At 35.6% G+C, this 20,000-nt stretch overlaps 1 protein-coding gene across 4 annotated transcripts in view; it reads left to right on the forward strand.

The window, feature by feature from the left end:
• Positions 1–20,000, forward strand: part of LOC116625425 (protocadherin-15-like) — a 1,687,848-nt gene that overhangs the window by 1,191,191 nt on the left and 476,657 nt on the right. For all 4 annotated transcript variants that reach the window (XM_032393940.1, XM_032393941.1, XM_032393942.1 and 1 more), the window contains one exon: positions 219–374. In XM_032393940.1, the coding sequence (XP_032249831.1) occupies positions 219–374 (156 nt within the window). The remainder of the gene's footprint in view (positions 1–218; positions 375–20,000) is intronic.

Here is a 20,000-nt window from a genome sequence, read left to right on the forward strand (position 1 = left end):
GAGATCCTATGTTCTGAGACACAAATAAACAGTGAAATAATCACAAATGCCTTCTCTTGTCCTTAAAAGGGGGCAAATGGATCAATTTTTATACATTATTCTTATTCTAAAATGAGCAAGCATAGAACATTTTATGAAACAAGTGGGCTTTGACCATAAGTGAGAAGCTTCTGTTTCAATGCTTTTCTTAACAAAAAGATGCAACTTCTGTATTGCAGCCCCCGATGAACATACACTCCATCGTGGTGCAAGTCCAGTGCATCAACAAGAAGGTGGGCACTGTGATCTACCACGAAGTTCGAATCGTGGTGAGGGACAGGAATGACAACTCGCCCACGTTCAAACACGAGAACTACTATGCCACCGTGAATGAGGTTGGTTTCCAGCTCCTCTTCCTTTGTGCCCTTTTTATTGATCTCTGTAGCTCACTGGATACTGTGCATGCCTTGAAGTGATGCCTCACAATAATAGGGTTAGCTGTTTAGAAATATCACCAAAAAATAAATAAAACATTTTAAGGAATAGTGCTTCAGAAGACATAAGATCTGGGTGACATCTGGTAAGATCTCAGGAATTCATTTTGCTATGGGCAAAACCTGATTTGCTTCTAATAATGACCAAAATGTCGGTATTTGTGATTGTCTTGGACAATTTCATGCCCAAATCCACATATATGCTTACTGAGACTCAACAGAAGCTATTTATTCTCATTGTAACTTGTTGAACTGATTGTTTTCCATATCTCTGAGGTGGTAGCAGGAATTAAATACTGGAAGAGAATATCTGAGATTTTTTTAATTTAAAGTTATTTCCTTACTTTTTAGTTATTTTTTTAAAGATTTTGTTTATTTATTTGAGAGAGGGAGTGTGAGAGAGCACGAGAGTGGGGGGCAGAGGGTGAGGGAGAAACAAGCTCCCCACTGAGCAGAGAGCCCAGTGCAGGACTTGATCTCAGGACCCTGAGATCATGACCTGAGCCGAAGGCAGATGCTTAACCGACTGAATCACCCAGGTGCCCCAAGTTGTTTCCTTAATTTTAAAATCAAGTTCTAGTATATGCAAATATTTAAATATAAGTCACAACTCAATTCTTATGCTGATTAAATAATTTTTAAAAAATTTAAGTATTACTGCTTTCACTAGAATATGCTTTTTTGTTGTTTTGCTTTCTTTTGTTTTTCCCTTTGAGCCAAAATCCATGGGCCAAGAAGCCCTTTTCTGTTATTAAAACAACAACAAAAACAAAAACAAAACAAAAACCCAGTGGTTACTCTGCTAATTTTTTGTTATTCCGCTACGGAAATATTTCTAATGTATCTCTGGTATCAAAAGCTATTATGCATACTTTAGACACATAAAAAATGAACCACATTTTTTTGGGGCGCCTGGGTGGCTCAGTCGTTAAGCGTCTGCCTTCAGCTCAGGTCATGATCCCAGGGTCCTGGGATCGAGCCCCACATTGGGCTCCCTGCTCCGCGGGAAGCCTGCTTCTCCCTCTCACACTCCCCTTGCTTGTGTTCCCTCTCTCGCTGCCTCTCTCTCTGTCAAATAAATAAATAAAATCTTAAAAAAAAAAAAAAAAAATGAACCACATTTTTAATAGTCCATATTTTAGCAGATTATTTTTACCTCCCAGGTGTTTTTTTTTTAAACTTAAAAACTATGTGCCTGCTTTATAGGAGGAATGTATACTTGGGGCATTATACACAGCATTGGGCCTTTAACCTCTACACACTTGCTTTTTCAAATTATTTAAAATGTATCTTATTTATCTCAACACTCTTCTATTCAAAAAAATTGAAGAAATGATGTTTCTTATAACATAAGCCTTTGTAGATTGAATTACTAAAAAAAAAAAAAAAAAAAAAAAAAGCCATAAATTCTTCCTTTAGGGTTCACAGGACAAGCTTACTGGTCAAAGTTAACTTTTTTGACCTGCTTTTATTTAACAGGTTTCTGCTAAAACAGACAGATGCTAATTAATGTAATTAACCATGTTACATGATTAATTATTTTAGCATCTGAAATAGACTCTTTGAACGGGATTTTGCTTTGTTTGTGTGAGTGCTGACTTCATCTGTGATTAAGCTGGTATCCGATGAATTATCTCAGGCAGCAGATCTCATAGTAAAACCCACTCTCGCACCTCATTTAACAGTTCCTGGAGCCCCGTCTTTAGTTCCTTTTTTGTGAAGAAATTTACAATGTTCAGTTTGAGTCTCAGAGTGCCCCGTGTGATCTGACTACTTCTGCTCCCCCACCACCAACGTTCTCAGCCCCTTGCTGAAAAATAACCTTTTCAAGTACTATTTTAAACTGATCACTCCCCTATTCAGAAATTGGGTAAAATTTCTCATTGTTTTCTGGAAAAAGGTCATCTGTCTCCACGGGCTGACTTTCAAGGCCTTCCATAATCTGACCTTTCCTCAGTGTGTTTTTAGTGAGGTTCTCTCTGTTACTGCCTTCCTGTCCAGCTTAATTTCCGCACGTCTCCCAAACATTTCCATTTCTAGGGCTACGCTCACACCATGCATTGTACTTATAACCACAGCCTCCCTACTTTTCAAGTCTCCCATTTTTATTCATCTTTTCAAGCTTCACTCAAGACCGATTTCCATGTCCTATTTCCAAAGTCATCCCTGACTGCTCACGGTCACTGACGGTCGGTCCATCCAGACTCTAAACTTCTACAGCCTCTGCATAAACGTCAATTGGAGTGATACAAATTTACAGAAAAGTTAAACCTTTTATCTTAAACATTATTTGGTGAAGCCCAGGTCTCTTCGCAAAGCTGCTCATATAGGGTTCTCTCTCACACATTTCCCTAAAGCTCACCGAGGCGATCCGACCGCACGGATGTGATGGCTGTACCTTCTGTGGTTTGATCTGAGAACATGTGTGGTCGATGGTCATACCCCCCCATTTAGTTTTGCTCAGACTCTTTTATATGTAATTGCTTGGGAAGAACCAAAAGTTTCTTTAAACCATGAAATATAATCACAAGAAAAAACATGAGATTTAGCTATTTTTCTCATCCTTCAGTTATTTGAGTAGATCATCCATAGGTCTTAGTGTAATTGACTTGTATGTGTCTCTACAGACACGCACATGCTGCAATTATGTGCACACATATGTACATGTGTGCATGTATGTACTTACGTGTGTGCATATGTTCACTCATATATAAATCCTGCACATGCATAAATATAAATATAAATATATATGATTTTATATATACACACACGTATGCTGAAATTATGTGGACATACATGCACATATGTGTATGAATGTATTCATGTGTGTGAATATATGTTCACTCATATATATCATATAAATCCTGCATAGATATAAATATATATGATTTTATATATACATACACATGCTGCAATTATGTGCACATATATGTACATGTGTGCATGCATGTACTTATGTGTGCACATATGTTCACTCATATATATCATATAAATCCTGCACATGCATAAATATAAATATATGATATATATGATTTTATATACACACATATGCTGAAATGTGCACATATATGCACATATGTGTATGCAGGTATTTATATGTGTGTATATGTTCACTCATATATATCATATAAATCCTGCACATATATAAATATAAATATAATATATAAATATAACATATATATATATATATATATATGTGTGTGTGTGTGTGTGTGTGTGTGTGTGTGTGTGTGTGTATCCCTGTCTCCTACAACTACAATTCTGCCTGGCTGCCTATAAAATTAAATTAAATTACATTAAATAGATTTTACCACATGCAAGATTGCAAGATATTTTCCATGAAATTTCTCCTTTCAGTATAAGACATACAGTTAATACAGTTAAGATGAGAAGGATCTAAATGTTTCTCAAAAAAATTTAAAAATTGCTCACAGTTTAATAGATTGTTGATGTCAAAATATTTTACACTTCATTAAAATCCAAAAGACAGGTATAAAGTCATTACCACAGATTTATGAAAGAAGTTTCCAAAACTACAGTCCTGATGACTCACTGTCCTTATTCACCCTGAGAAAACAGACACCAGGGGGAAGAGTGAGAATTGGCTGGTTTACGTGGTGAACTGGTCACAAAGTTGGGAATAAAACCCAAGCCCTTGATTTGATCATTTCTGCACTACTTACTGATAGATGTCTATATGCTGAATTATCACCACTTTCATGTAACTGATTTTAGAAATAAATGTTAGGGATTATGCTTATGGTATTATATCATAATATTATAATCACAATCAGTACTTTATTTTCTACATGCAATTCTTTACTTATTCTAAGCATCATGTCAATTTTTAAAATTGGATATATTTTTTATGTTGTATATCCCATGGTTGAGATATATATGTGTGTATGTATGTGTGTATATATATATATATATATATATATATATATATATATATACCCACACACACATATATACATACACACACATGCAGCTGAAATTTTAAGAAATAGTTAACCAGTGAAAAGGATGAATAGCCTGACCATCACAATTTTGCACTAGCAGCAAATACGTCACTGGAATTATGTATGTATTCTAGATGAAAGGTTAGCACATTTTCCTTGAAGGACCAGATGGTAAATATTTTAGCCCCATGAGCTGTCCTATTCCTGTTCCAACTACTCAACTCTGCCATTACAGTGTGGAAGACTATCCAAAGTCCTGGGTTAAGAATTCTGTGGTTAAGAAAATGTCCCACATCTTAGCTTTGTGTAGGTTAGATTAGTGTTTTGAAGTACATCTTCCTATGCCTCGGTTTTCATGCTCAGCAAGCAGGTTCCTGCACTTGATGGACAACATTCATGGAAGGAAAATCCCATATGTCCAGAGTTACAGGTCTGTCCTTCCATTCCCCACTTCCTTTTTGCTTGGATCCCATGTTAGAGCGTTGTTGTTGTTTTTTTTTAACATTGAGTTATTTTATTTGTTACAGTCTTATTATGCCTTTAAAATATTTTATAATCAATTTAAGAAAAACAGTGAGCAAAATATCTGCAAATGGAAGAATTAGTGAAAACATGAAATGTATTTCAAATATTTTGCATTACTATCAAAATGAGGACTGTTAAATGAAATGTTATATATTATGAGCCTATTTTAAGTCATGTAACGATGCATTAAATGTCAGTCTTTTTTACTCTTTGTAAATATGTTCTTCTATTTGTGTTTCAAGAATTTACCAAAATATTAATGCCTGTATCTAAGTACCAAGCAGGAATTACAGCAAGTTTATAATTCCTTGTTTGTGAGCAGGACATCAAACATTGCAAGTATTTTTTTTTTTTTTCTTTCCGAGTAATTGGAGACTCTCAATTAATTTTGGATAATTGTATCAGTAAGTAATTAGTTTAGTTGGTTTGAAGAATAGATTGCACAGTCTGATTGTAGCTGATCATTCTTAAGCAATTTTTGAAGATAAATATATTTCTGGCTGTGATGTTTCTAATAACACATGCATCTCATCCCCCAAAATTACTTTTGACATAAAAAGCAAACAAGAGCAAGTCAAGGCAGACATTTAAGCCTGCAAAGAAATAATCTCAAAATTACATAGAGGTTATATTTGTCCTGGTCTTTAATGATCTCTTCACAGTTGGTGTACTTTTTTTAGTCAATACTAATTTGTTCTTTTTATCGCCTTAAATATCATCTTAAATGTACTTAGCTGCTGTGACATGATGTGTTTTATTAGAGATAATTTGTTGGCAGTTTCTGGAAGAATATTCTCTTGCAATCTCTCAATAGGTGGGTAGTTTATGGTCTCTTGGAAGGAAGGAAGGAAGGAAGGAAGGAAGGAAAGGGGAGAAGGAATTTAAATTTTGAGTTATTTTAAGCCTGTAATTTTCAATTTAGAAGGCTTTTCAGCTTTTCAGTTAGATAGCTTAGATTTTCTTTTACTTTGCTTTGAAAATGTGCTGACTGCAAAACGTTTTGTAATTCATAATAGATTAAAAGGTGTGTATGATTTCTTTGTATTAGGTACGGTGCTTTACTGCAGTGACATTTTCTATCCTTTTACTCAAATTGAGTCTAATTGTAATCTTACAGCTTCAGAAGGGGAAGCACTTAGTTCAAAATGCAGCTTTCTACAAAATGTGCCTTTCTTCAGATTTCACTAGTCTGTGTTGTTTAGGTCAATTATACTTTACCACTTTGTAGTTTTATTTAATTGATTTGGTTAGATTATTTACTTAGGTTCAAATATCAATACAGATATATATACAGTTTCTAAAAATTATAATAAACAAAATGCATTCTCTTACTTTGTTATTTTCTTCCTATATTTATTGTAATGATTTAATCCTGTATTAATTCCTTAAAACATTTTTTTTGTTATTTAGTCCTTTGTGGTTTCTTAAATAATTTGCTTAAACAAATACAATAAATATTTGTGTTACTGTTTTTCTATTTCACTAAATACTTTAGGCATAAGGATCTCACTTCTAATAAATTTTAAACCAACATCTTTGCTTTGGATATTACTTTTTTTTTTTTTTTTTAAAGATTTTATTTATTTATTTGACAGAGAGAGACACAGCGAGAGAGGGAACACAAGCAGGGGGAGTGGGAGAAGGAGAAGCAGGCTTCCCGCGGAGCAGAGAGCCCGATGTGGGGCTCGATCCCAGGACGCTGGGATCATGACCTGAACCGAAGGCAGACGCTTAACGACTGAGCCACCCAGGCGCCCCTGGATATTACTTTTAAAATGTAAAAGTTGTATGTGTGATAAAATTGCCTTATGTGAGGACAACAGTGGTTGAGTTAGAGCTCTAGAACTATGGGTCATTTTTTTAAAATTTGTGATTTCTGAAATGTTCATCATGAAGTAATGTTTTGCCTATGGTATGTACAAATTCCTAAGAGTAATGTCTTAATATAAAATAATTTGTTAAAGTGGAGACTTCACATTAAGTTCAAAGATCTGCTTTTTTGTTTCTAATCAGTGTTAAGTGATAGCAGGACAGCCTTTTGAGAGTCCTATTTTTAGGTAAACTGTAGTCCAACAGGTAAAATATGGCCAACCACCTACCTGCTTTCGTATGGCCTCTGCATGTTCAGTGTCCGTGAGTACAATTTTATTACAACACAACCATGCCCATTCTTCGTGTATTGTCGATGTGCCACGAGCAGAGCTGAGTAGTTGTGTGACCGAACCAATGTGAGTCGGCCCCTTGGTGAGTCAGAAACAGCAATGGGTGCGTGGAGCAGTCGCACAAAGTCAACTTCATTTGCAGCAAATAAGGAGATTATGGGGAATAGCTTCCAAAGCTGGGACTCCTCAAGTTCCTTTTATTTAGGATTAGGATGAATATTTAGATAGGGAAGCCTCCTCATCATATGTACAGGTGGGCATAACTCATGCATCTTAAGGAAACCTGCCTATACACACATTGCCTATTGTGTAAATGAGGCTTGTGTTCCTCCTTGGGCGGAGATTTCTTCATTTTGTGATGAGGTAAACATAGTTGTCGGTCATTCTAGAGGTCAGTCCATCATCCCTTTGTGCAGGCGTGAGTCAGGTGTTAAGCTCAAACTGGTCCGGGTGGTCTGGAGCAGCTAGATTTAAGTTTTTTTTAAGATTTTTTATTTATTTATTTGACAGAGAGAGACACAGCGAGAGAGGGAACACAAGCAGGGGGGAGTGGGAGAGGGAGAAGCAGGCTTCCCGGGGAGCAGGTAGCCCGATGTGGGACTTGATCCCAGGACCCTGGGATCATGACCTGAGCCGAAGGCAGACACTTAACGACTGAGCCACCCAGGCACCCCTGGAGCAGCTAGATTTAAGAAGAAGCTCATTTGTGGTAAAATTTTTAAAGAAACAAAAAAGAGCTTCCCGGATTATTGTGATAAATTACTTAAATTACACAACAGTGATGACAAGAAAAGAAATCCACTTTTTTTTTTTTTTTTGACTTGGCAAATATGAGCTGTGAGAAATATAGTTCTTTTTACATAGCCCTTGGGGGAAAACACATATTTATGTGAATTATTGCTCTTTTTACATAACTATAAGGGGAAATTACGTATTTATTCAGGTATGACTATTATACCACTTGAGAATCTTTACCCTACTTTTCATGTCCCAGAAAAACTAATGTCATATTGATTAAGTAATATCAATTATTCCCCTTTGACCAAATGTCCTTTTTTTTTATTTCCTCTACAAGATTTTCCTGCATGCACAGCTTTGTGAGGCTCAATGTCAAGGGTCCCAAGAGCATCACGTCAATTTATTAAATCTGTGTTTGCTCAAGTTCTTTAGGTTATTAATAATAGGAAACTTTAAAGGATGTTTCATAAATCTAAATTTAAAATGTCATTTATAATTTAGGAAGGTGAAGGTTTGCAGTTGAAATTACCTTGGGTTTAAGGAAAAATCAAGTTGTTTCATAATTATTGACATTAATAATACATCATAAATCATGGCTGGTTAACAGCTTAAACGTCTATAAAGTTTGGATTTATAATAATTCTAGTATTTCTTTTTACTTTTGTATTATTAGGCATACTCATTAAGAAGTAACTTAACACCAGATTGATTTTAAATTTATTCATATCCAAAATTTGTTTGCAGTAAGATTTCTACGCAGGTCTCCTTGCCAATCGAGTGGCATCATTTCTCCTGACACTGAATTGAATAAGAATGGATTACAATGATAATGGTAGATTCATTCTACCATTCTACCAGATAATTCATGACAATTGTCATTTATTAAGTACATTTATTAATGCTAAATGTTTTCCATGAAGCATCTCAAATGAGACTTCTCTGCATCTACACACGGACTCACATCATGTATGTGTGCTGCAGAAAATATAGAACCAGAGGACCACGTATTTACTTGTCCAAGACCTCACTGCTAGTGAGTGGCAGCTCTAAGCCAAAAACCGAGGCAGCCTGACTCCACAACTGAGTGCTTTATCACCGCGCTGTACAGACGCATCAGGCAAGAGAGTGGTAAAGCTCAGATATGTCAAGACAACAACATGCAATTTTGAAAATTTGTATTCCTTCCCCATGTCTTAACATAAGGTTTTCAGAAAGAGTAAGGTGTATTGTAAGACCAATAATATGAATAGTACTAATTGGGAAAATGTTACACTTGCTTGTTGGGTCTGAAGACCTAAATAGCATTTTAGTAGAAGTAATGGAACACCATATAACCCACATCCAGTTTCCCCTATGCTAACAGATTTTGTTAGTATGGTACATTTTTAAACAAATAATGAACCAACAGTGAAATATTATTATTAACTCAATTCCATATTTTATTTGGATTTCCTTAGTTTTTGCCTAATGTCCTTATTCTTGTTCCAGGACCCAATGTAGGATACCATATTACTTTTAGGTATTATATGTCTTTAGTCTTCTCTAGACTGTGGCAATTTTTTACTTTTATTGTTTTTGATCACCTTGACAGTTGTGAGGAGCACTGATCAGATAATCTTCCTTTCTAGTAGATAGATAGATAGATAGATAGATAGATAGATAGATAGATGTGTGTGTATATATATTGCTTATGTGTATAATTCCATATAATCATATGCATAATATATATTGTATATCATATATAGATCTATAGACCCCATTTAATTTTTGCTGATTTTCACAATAAAGTCCTTTATAGATCAAAGGCTCTATCTAGGATCAAACATTGCATTTAGTTGCCATGTCTTTGTAATCTCAATCTTAGGTCCTTAGTATTCCCTTGCCTTTAATGACCTTAATAATTTTCAGGAGTGGGGCAGTTTATGGACTATTTCTCAATTCGCATGTACCTGATATTTCTTCATGATTATAAATTTTGTTCAGGAATACCACAAAGGTAATATGTGTTTTTCATAGCACATAATAAGAAAGACACACAATATCAGTGTGTCCCATTACTGGTAATTGTAGCCTCTTCAAACCTTTACCCAACATTTTTATTAGTGATTTATGAAGGATTGATTTGTTGAAAAACCTTGGGTGAAAATGTAAATCACTGTGGTTGGATATATTTTCTTTTTCTTCTCTTTGCCCCTTGAGCATTTATTGAGTGCTTTTTCAGGCATGAAGCAATAAGTTTTGATCACGAATGAAGAGGATAGCATACTAAAAAGGCAAATTTGGGAATTTATGAAATAATTTGCTTGCTGAGAATCTACCTATTTTCAATGGCAATAATAATATGAGTTTTTCTAAAATGCAGACACTAGTTTAGTTTAATTTCTTTGTCTTTCTGTAAATATCTCAAAACTATTTTTTCCTTAGGGTGAAACATAATTTATCTTTGATGGACTACATCATCCAAATTGCATCATTTCACATTATCTGTGTATCTTGAGTTCTGGTATGTGCCACATTATATTTATTTCCTCTCATTTCCCCTTTTCTCAAAAGCTTATTAATAGCAGATTAGGAAATTTCTGAAATAATATATTTCACAGTACCTGAGAATTTATATTTTGAAGTCAGATGATCTGGATTGCAGTCCTGATCAACCACGCAGTAGAATTATGACATCAGGCAGAAGCTCTTTGCTTATGATACCTCAACTATAAAATAAGTATAACAACAAAAATAATGCCACAAAGTTGCATTAAAGGATTAAAAGAGATAATACATTTGAAATACCTAGTACAAGCTCGGGCCATCTTGTGAGTCAACTTTGCCTTGGAACTATGCTTTAGACACAGTTACGTATTTGAAAATCAAAGCATCTTCACAAATTAAATGCAAAATGTAAGTTTGTGAACTGGCAGTAATTCTCGGAACAACACTGACAACATCAGCTTTTCCTCACATTGGTGAAATGACATGATCTGGGAATCTATTCAGTTTGAGCGTTCACTTCCCTGATCAAATTCTTAGTTTTGTACTGCTCCTCCACCTTTCATCATGGCTGTAGTCTTTCATGAATACATGCATTTTTGGACATCTGTTTTTACCAATCATTGGAGTAGATCTAAGAGCACAGATGGTGTCCATGATGAAGCATAACAGTGATATTTCATCTACAGTTAAGAATTTTTAACACATTTTGGGCGCCTGGGTGGCTCAGTCGTTAAGCGTCTGCCTTCGGCTCAGGTCATGATCCCAGCGTCCTGGGATCGAGTCCCACATCGGGCTCCCTGCTCTGCGGGAAGCCTGCTTCTCCCTCTCCCACTCCCCCTGCTTGTGTTCCTGCTCTCGCTATGTATCTCTCTGTCAAGAAAATAAATAAAATCTTTAAAAAAAAAAAAAAAAAAGTTTTAACACATTTTATATGTGTTTTCTTTACAATTTCTAGATACAATAAGGTATTTTTGTAAGTTAAATATATATATATTAGAAAAAATAATAAATTTATTTATATATATATATATATATATATATATATATATATATATATATATATGAAATGTCCATGGTATTGGAAACTTGATAAATATCTTCAAGGAATAAACATCACTGGGACTCCAGAGCCATACCCTTTCACAGAATTTCTTTGAGAGATAGCTGGAGCAGGTAATCTATAGCACACGAAAGCTTCTGAAGAAAGAAGCCCCAGTTCCTTTCACTTATCCCTGTTTTCCAATTCGAGGGAACTAGGCACATCCTCTCTGGGAAGCAGGAAACCAGCAAGATGGAAAAGGGAGACGGAGATTAACATACAGGAAAGAAACACATAAAAATATATTTTCTACATTAAACATGTAAATGGGAATCAATTTTTCAGCTCTTTTAAAAGATTCAAGTATTCAACAAATTTCAAATTTAGTAAGCTCATACACATATACACACACACACACATACACATTCTCTCTGTGTATTTGTATATATAGATGCACACATATATATTCAATTTAAGCTTAGTTGCTCTTTAGTTTTTAGTAAAGATGAGTATAGCTACTTATTGCTCTAATAATAATAATCCTTCTCTTATTTTGAAGATACTTATCTACATGAATTTGCCTTTAATAATTTCTTCAGAAGTGACTTTCTAGCTTTCATAATTAAAATAGGGAATCCAAATTTTACACACAGGTGCAAAAACTGTATTATGTTAAAGGGAATATGAAGAACATATGTAATGTTTTTCTTATTTTTTATTTGATTTTAATAAATCACTGTAAGATAACAACTACTAAATTCAGGAATGTGTGCTATTTGCAATTCTAGAAAGTTTTAAGATAAGCTTCACGTAGAATGTTTGAATAAATAAAAAATAAATGTAATAAAACAAATATTCTATTAATGAGTTAATATAAAACCATAATAGTCACAGAAACAATGATTATAATAAGCTCTCACTAAATGACCATAGACTCAGAGATAATGTAATTTAATCATTGTGAGAACAAGCTGAAGTTGTCAACAATATGAACCTGTGTACAAATTCATCACTCTACTTCATTTGTGGAGTCTCTTGGTTTTCAAATATATCACTATCTCTAACGCATATTTCTTTCTTTTTTTTAAGATTTTATTTATTTATTTGACAGAGAGAGACAGCGAGAGAGGGAACACAAGCAGGGGGAGCAGGAGAGGGAGAAGCAGGCTTCCCGCGGAGCAGGGAGCCCGATGAGAGGCTAGATCCCAGGACCCCGGGATCATGACCTGAGCCGAAGCAGACGCTTAATGACTGAGCCACCCAGGCGCCCCTCTAAAGCATATTTCCAAGGCAGAGATGACTTGCAAGAAAAATCATACAATTATTTTATCTAAGGAGGAAATTAAAGGCTGTATAGTAGCCAAAGAATGAATGGCTTCTAATTTGGAAAGATTACTATGATGGAAGAGAATCCTCAGACCATCCAGCATAATTGAGAAGACTGTGACAATATGCATAGGGACAAGAAGATAGTAACTAATCATTTTAAAATAGGTCTGCTTTCAAGGACTATATAAATTAGAGAATGGGAATTTCTAACCCCCTGCACAGATGACTATGGAACCACTACAGGTCATCTTCAAAGGATCAGGAGGTTGCGGGAGCACCTGGGTGGCTCAGTTGGTTAAGTGTCTGCCTTTAGCTCAGGTCATGATCTCAGGGTCCTGGGATCGACCCCCACATCGGGCTCCCTGCTTATCGGGAGTCTGCTTCTCCTTCTGCCTCTGCCTCTGCCTGCCATGCCCCCTGCTTGTGTGTGTTCACTCTCTCTGTCAGTCAAATAAATAAATAAAATCTTTTTTTTTAAGATTTTATTTATTTATTTGAGAGAGAGAATGAGATAGAGCATGAGAGCGGGGAAGGTCAAAGGGAGAAGTAGACTCCCCGCTGAGCAGGGAGCCCGATGTGGGACTCCATCCTGGGACTCCAGGATCATGACCTGAGCTGAAGGCAGTCGCCCAACCAACTGAGCCACCCAGGCGCCCAATAAATAAAATCTTTTAAAAAGATAAAGCATCATGAAGTAGGATCAGAGCACCTAAAGATTATACATCCCGTGTTGCAGACAAATCAGCAGCCATTCCAGAGTGCTACCCAGGAGGGGTTACAGACCTGGTGAGTAAGAACCTGGAGACTGAGCCCCACCTCTGCAAAATCCCTCCTGGACAAAACCTGATATTGTCACTATTATTAATTTTAACCAGTTTGGTGGGCATCCAGTAATGTGCCATTGGCATTTTATTTAGGACTTCCTGATACCTAGTGAAAATCACTCTTCATATGTTTATTGACCACTAGCTTATGCTCTTTTTTGTGAATTTCCTATTCAAGAGTCTGTCATTTTCTTGTTATGTTGTAGAGGTTCTTTATATATTCTGAACATAATTTCCTTGTCAAATATACGTATTGAATGTGTCTCCACCAGTCTTGTTGTTTATATTTTTACTTTCTTGTTACTGATAATGGATAGGAGTTCTTATTTTTAGTGTAGTCCAATTTGTCAATGTTTTCATGGTTTTTGCTCTGTGTGTCTAATTTAATAAATCTTTGCTGATTGTTATATCTTGAAGATGTGATCTTGTTTTCTTAGTTTTATCTTATATTTTACATTTTTTATTTCAATTTTTATTTAAATTCTAGTTAGTTAGCATATATGGTAAAAATTGGCTTCAGCTGTAGAATTTAGTGATTCATGATTTATGTTTTTATCGAGATACAATTGACCTATAATATTATATTAGTTTCAGCTGTACAATGCAATGATTCAGTATATGTGTATATTTGAAATGATCACCACAGTAAGTTTAGTGTACATTCAATCACCACACATACTTATAGTTTTTTTGTGTATGGTGAGAACTTTTAAGATATACTCTCTCAGCCACTTTCAAACATACAATACAGTATTATTAACTATAGTCACCACACTATACATTCCTAGGACTTACTTATAACTGGAGGTTTGTATCTTTCCTACCTTTTGACCACCTTCAACCAGGGCATGTGAAAACACACACAGCCCACCCCTGCCTAGCCACCAATCTGTTCTCTGTATCTATGAATTTGTTGGGGGGCTTTTGGGGGGCTTTTTGTTTATTTGTTTGTTTTTAGATTCCATATATAAGTAAGATTACATGGTATTTGCTTTGTCTGGCTTATTTCATTTAGTGTAATTCATTCACGGTCCATTCACGTTGTAGCAAATGGCAGGATTTCCTTCTTTTCTAGGGCTGAGTGACACTCCCTCTGTGTGCGTGTGTGTGTGTGTGTGTGTGTGTGTGTGTGTGTGTGTGTATGTCACATACATACCATATTTTCTTTATCCGTTTATCCATCAATGGACACTTAGGTTTTTCCATGTCTTGGCTTGGAAATAATACTGCAATCAACATGGAGGTGCATTTATCTTTTCAAGTTAGTGCTTTCATTTCCTTTGGAAAAATACCCCAAAGTGGAATTACTGGATCATATAGTAATTCTATTTCTAATATTTTTGGGAACCTCCATACTGTTCTCCACAGTGGCTGCACAAATTGACCTTCCCACCAACAGTGCACAAGGCCACTTGGAATTTAGTTTTATATAGGCTGTGAAGTTGGAATTGGTGTCATTTTTCTCCATGTGGATTTCTAATTAACATAGCACCATTTATTGAAAAGATCATTGAATTCACAACCACTGTCGTGATATCTTTTTCTGTGAATGAGGTGACTATCTGTGGAGATTGTTTTTGGACACAATATACTGTCCCACTGGTGTATTTGTTTATTCTCAAGCCAATACCACAGTGTCTCAATTTCCGTAGGTTTATATTTAAGTTGGGGAACTGGGTAGTATAAGTCTTCCAACTTAGTTCTTTAAGACCGTCTTTCTATTTTTGACCCCATGAAGTTTCATGTAAATTTTAGAATCAGCTTATAAATTTCCACATCTATTGATAAATTTATAAAGAATTGACATCTTTACATTAGTGATAATACCAATTTATTGATAAAGCATATCTTTCCACTTAATTTAGTTCTTTAATAAGCAGTCAAAATAGAGATCTAAAATGTTTCTCGTAAGTGCTTTAATCCAATTTTAACATTCACAGGCAGGAAACAATTTCAGAGGAGCAGGGATCATTGAGCTAAGTGGAACCAAGGGTGAGGCTCGATCCTGCCTCAGTTTCTGGTTGGTTGAGTCTTTGAGCCACACTCCTAATGAATTACTAGTATTGTTCATCAGGTACAGCCCATCTTCATGATTCATTGATTCTATAATTGCAAATTTGCCTACTTGCTCAAATTTATCTGTAAGCCCAAATTCAAAACTTGCCAATCTTCGGTGGTCATTCACAGACATGTGCAGAGGGATGAAAAATTTGAGTCACTCCCTGTACACACATCAAACTCAGGCCAAACAAAATGATGCTCTGCCATCTTCTTTCATGTCTTCTACTATAAACAAGTGTGCTTTTTAGCAGTCTAATTGGTGCCATATTATTTACATCTTTGTAGTTTGTGTTGGTGATTTTGCTGTTTAAAATGGCCCCCATCTGAGCGCTGCAGGGCTGTCTAGCCTTCCTAACCCAAGAAGGCAATATGTACCTTATCGAGAGAATATATGTGTTAGGTATGTTTTATTCAGGAATGAGTTATAGTGCTGTTGCCTGTAAGCTAAGTGGTAGCGAATCAGAAACACATATTAAATAAGGTGTCTTTAAACAGAAGCACACATAAAACAAGGTTATATATTAATGGGTTGATGAAAATGTGACGAGGCTGGTGGGAACCTAAACTTGTATTCCCCCTAGCGGTGGGATAACCCCATATTCTCTCCGGAAGCAGTGGTTCAGAATTTAAGTCAGTGTTCACGGTGACTTTATAGAACATAATTCCCATGGATAATGAGAAGTAATTGTATTTATATGAAGCCATGAATACAATGTTTCTGTGGGGAAATGTTTTTTTTAAGATTTTATTTATTTATTTGATAGAGACAGACACAGTAAGAGAGGGAACACAAGCAGGGGGAGTGGGAGAGGGAGAAGCAGGCTTCCCACTGAGCAGGGAGCCCGATGCGAGGCTCAATCCCAGGACCCTGGGATCATGACCTGGGCCGAAGGCACACACTTAACGACTGAGCCACCCAGGCGCCCTTCTGTGGGGAAATATTGCAAGTAAGCTTGTAAGTGAGGGCAAGTCTTCTTTTTTTGGAGCGTTGTTCAAAATTTCTCGGTTAGCTTCACTAGCCACGGATCACAGGATACACAGACAGTTGACTAAGACCTGTTCATTTTTGCATTCACATTCTAATTTATCTTCTGCATCTTCTTGAAATACTGAATTTTCTTGCTTTGATTTTCTTTAACTTTTCCATTTGCATGTATCTATGCATTTTCTGTATTTCCCAATAGCTGTATAAAATCATTTGTGGAAAGAGACATGAACTAAATAAGTAAGTGACACCCTCAGGCAGCTGCCCATGCTGAGAATCGTCCCGTGAATTAGAATGCCCTTCAGAAAACCAAATTTATATTTCTGAGACTTGTTGAAATGTTAAAGAACACAGAACATGGCCATCTGCATGGCAGATGTGCCATGAAAACTGTGAACAATAATCTATAGGGCAACACAGCTTTATAATAAACAGCCTGACTCTCATGTTTCAACCTCTACATCATATTGAGAAATTCACAAAGCGCCAGTGTTCACCACCTCATCTACTGAGAATAAGTCATGGTGATATGTGTATTTATATTTGTGCAGTGCGTGTGTTGTGTGCATGCATGCATATGTACATACACAGTTGTGTACTTCTGTTGGGTATATGTATAATGAAAATGAATGAAATCTATTTTTTAACACCATTTTTCATGTTTCAACTCCCTTTTGCTTGTTTGCTTCTAGCGTAGGCCATTTCACTGGGACCTTTTTGGTCTCTCCAGACCTTCCATATAAAGATAAAACGCTTTATCTTCTTTTTTCTTAGCTATTTCTCATATATTAGCTTTAAACATCCCTAACCCTAGCCTGTGTCTGAATGGGTCGACCCTGTGAGCTGTAGATCACAGATAAATGTGTGCAGCCCAATCGCTCACCCAGGTTAGTGCTACGTTTTACCTATGTACCTCTGCATGGGAATGTTTCCTTCTTCTAGGAGTGGAAACAAGTAGGAGCAGTGTGTGCTAAGACGTTTGGTCTAAACATACAACTATGGAGCAGAACTCACTCATTTATGCAGATGCTGAACTAATAATGAGGCATATTCCGAGTCCTTTGCTGTCAACAACTAAATACCCACCTTTCAAAGTTGGAGGGAAAATCTTTAATTGTTAGTGAAATTGTAAAGAGACACAGCACACGAACGAAACACAATGCTGAAATCTGCTGTTATAATAATGCTTTCCATTTAATTTTCAAGGACCTAAATTCTCTTCTTAAAAAAGAGCTTAAAATCCTATTTAGAGATCATTCATGACCTTTATTATGATATCATTACAGAAATGATAAGATTGATTCTTTTTCCACAGTGAGGCAATTGTTTCTCCTTTATTTTCCATTCAAAGATATAAACTAATAGAATTGACTGCAGAATCATATTTCTACTTATAATTTCAAGGAATAATAAAAATGTATATGGGCACATATATTCTATTGGGGACAATTATGTATGGCACCCAAAAAATAAGGTTAAATCCTAAAATAAGAGTGACTGAAATTGAAATATTTTTTGGATTAACCTCAAATTGCAACCATGAACAAATGCATAATAAGTCCTTTTATGTGTAATCCAACAACAATCTTTGTTGGACTTTGTCACTAAGTGCATTTTTATAAGGGCAACCAAAAATATACTGTAGGGTTTGTTTTAAATGACCAGATATTAAAAAATATATGTCTTTATAAATATGATTTTTAAATATAAAAGAAAGATGTCAGTGATGAAGAGGAAAAATATTAATTGATGATAATATATTAAGATACCATAGCACTTTTAGGTTGCCTTTTATAAATTTCAGAAACATTTGGAAGGCTGGAGAAAAACAGAGCTTTTTCTTGGTTAGGGTCTTTGAATTTGCAAATATGTCTTTGGATTTGCAAATGTCACATAGGGAGAAGTAAAATCCTTCAAATCATCTATTCCAAACAAATACTGTCATATAATATTTATTTTTAAGAAACTTAATCTTGAATATAAGACTGGGAAACATGGAAAATTGTGAGACTTAGAGAATATTATGCTTTATTTTCACCTTGACTATAAATAGTTCTTTTCTGATAACAACTGCCATTTTATTACTTACCCAAATCATCAGGGAGGTTTCATTTGCATCTTGGATTTTAAGACTCAAAGGCGAGATTAGTCTTTTTTTTCTCTCTACATATATAAATAATACTTCAAACTTTATATCTAGTCAAATTGAATTTATATTATTAAAGCAGCATGTAGAAAACTGACAACCTGTCTACATAATTTAAAATTTCCAACAGAAAATAATGTCACTGGATAGTAATACCGCAGTTGAATGTTACACAGATGATTACATGATCAAGTGAGAGACTCATAAGGTTCTCTCTTGTTTGTTTTACTTCTAAATTACGTAAGCCCCAATGTTTCATAATGTACAGGTGATGCACTATGGCTTGTGTTGAAACTTTCCCTTCCTTCAATTAAAAAAGCAAAACAAAACAAAACAAAAAAACTTGTTAAGAAAGAAAAAAATTGGTTTTAGTAATAGTGAGTTGATATTAAAAAAATCTTTGTTATAGCATCTTGTCCTTTTATGTGCACATTAAAGGGGCTGGCACAATTGATTACATAGGGAATGTTGTGATTCTTTTCAGCACACTTTCTGCTCTTCACTTGCTCCCGGGCATCCAGCCCACTCATTGTCTGAGCGTCTCCAGACACCAGCATGTGCTCCCAGCTCTTCCGGCCTCCTCTTCCTTCCCCTTAATACCCGTGTTGTGCCCTTGGCTTTGGGACTTCAGGATCCCTCCCCACAACGCGTCTAGTCCAGTAAGATATGCTGCCCCCGTGAGTAGATGGAGAGACATGGACACACTGTTTTCAAAATCTGCCCACACCTACTGTTCACGTTTTTCTGTTTCATTTTGTCTTTGTTTTGATTCTTTTTGACTTTTTAAATCAATCCTGCAGCCCAGTTATTATTATTATTATTATTATTATTATTATTATTATTATTATTATTTTGGTAACAAAGATCTTTAAAAAATACTTCCGGGGAGGGGGGTAGCTGGGGGGCTCAGTCTGTTAAGCGTCGGACTCTTGGTCTAAGCTCAGGTCTTGATCTGAGGGTTGTGAATTCAAGGTCTGCACTGGGCTCCATGCTGGGTGTGGAGCCTACTTGAAAAAAAAAATACTTTGTGGGTTTCTTGTTTTGTTTTGTTTTGTCTTAAGGTTACCAACAATTTTATTTTCACACAGGAGACAGAGGATACTTTGAAATCATATGTTAGGTGATGGATAGGTGATAATCATGTGCTTAGATCCAGTGTATATATTTTGAAGCAGTTCCTTTGTTTCCATTGCTACTTCCTTTTTAAACAGTGTTTCCTGATTTTTAAATAAGCTTAGAGTTTGACTTCACTATGATAACCCCTGTTTC

This window comes from Phoca vitulina, unplaced genomic scaffold (assembly GCF_004348235.1).
Source record: "Phoca vitulina isolate PV1807 unplaced genomic scaffold, GSC_HSeal_1.0 scaffold78, whole genome shotgun sequence".
Lineage (NCBI taxonomy): Eukaryota > Metazoa > Chordata > Mammalia > Carnivora > Phocidae > Phoca > Phoca vitulina.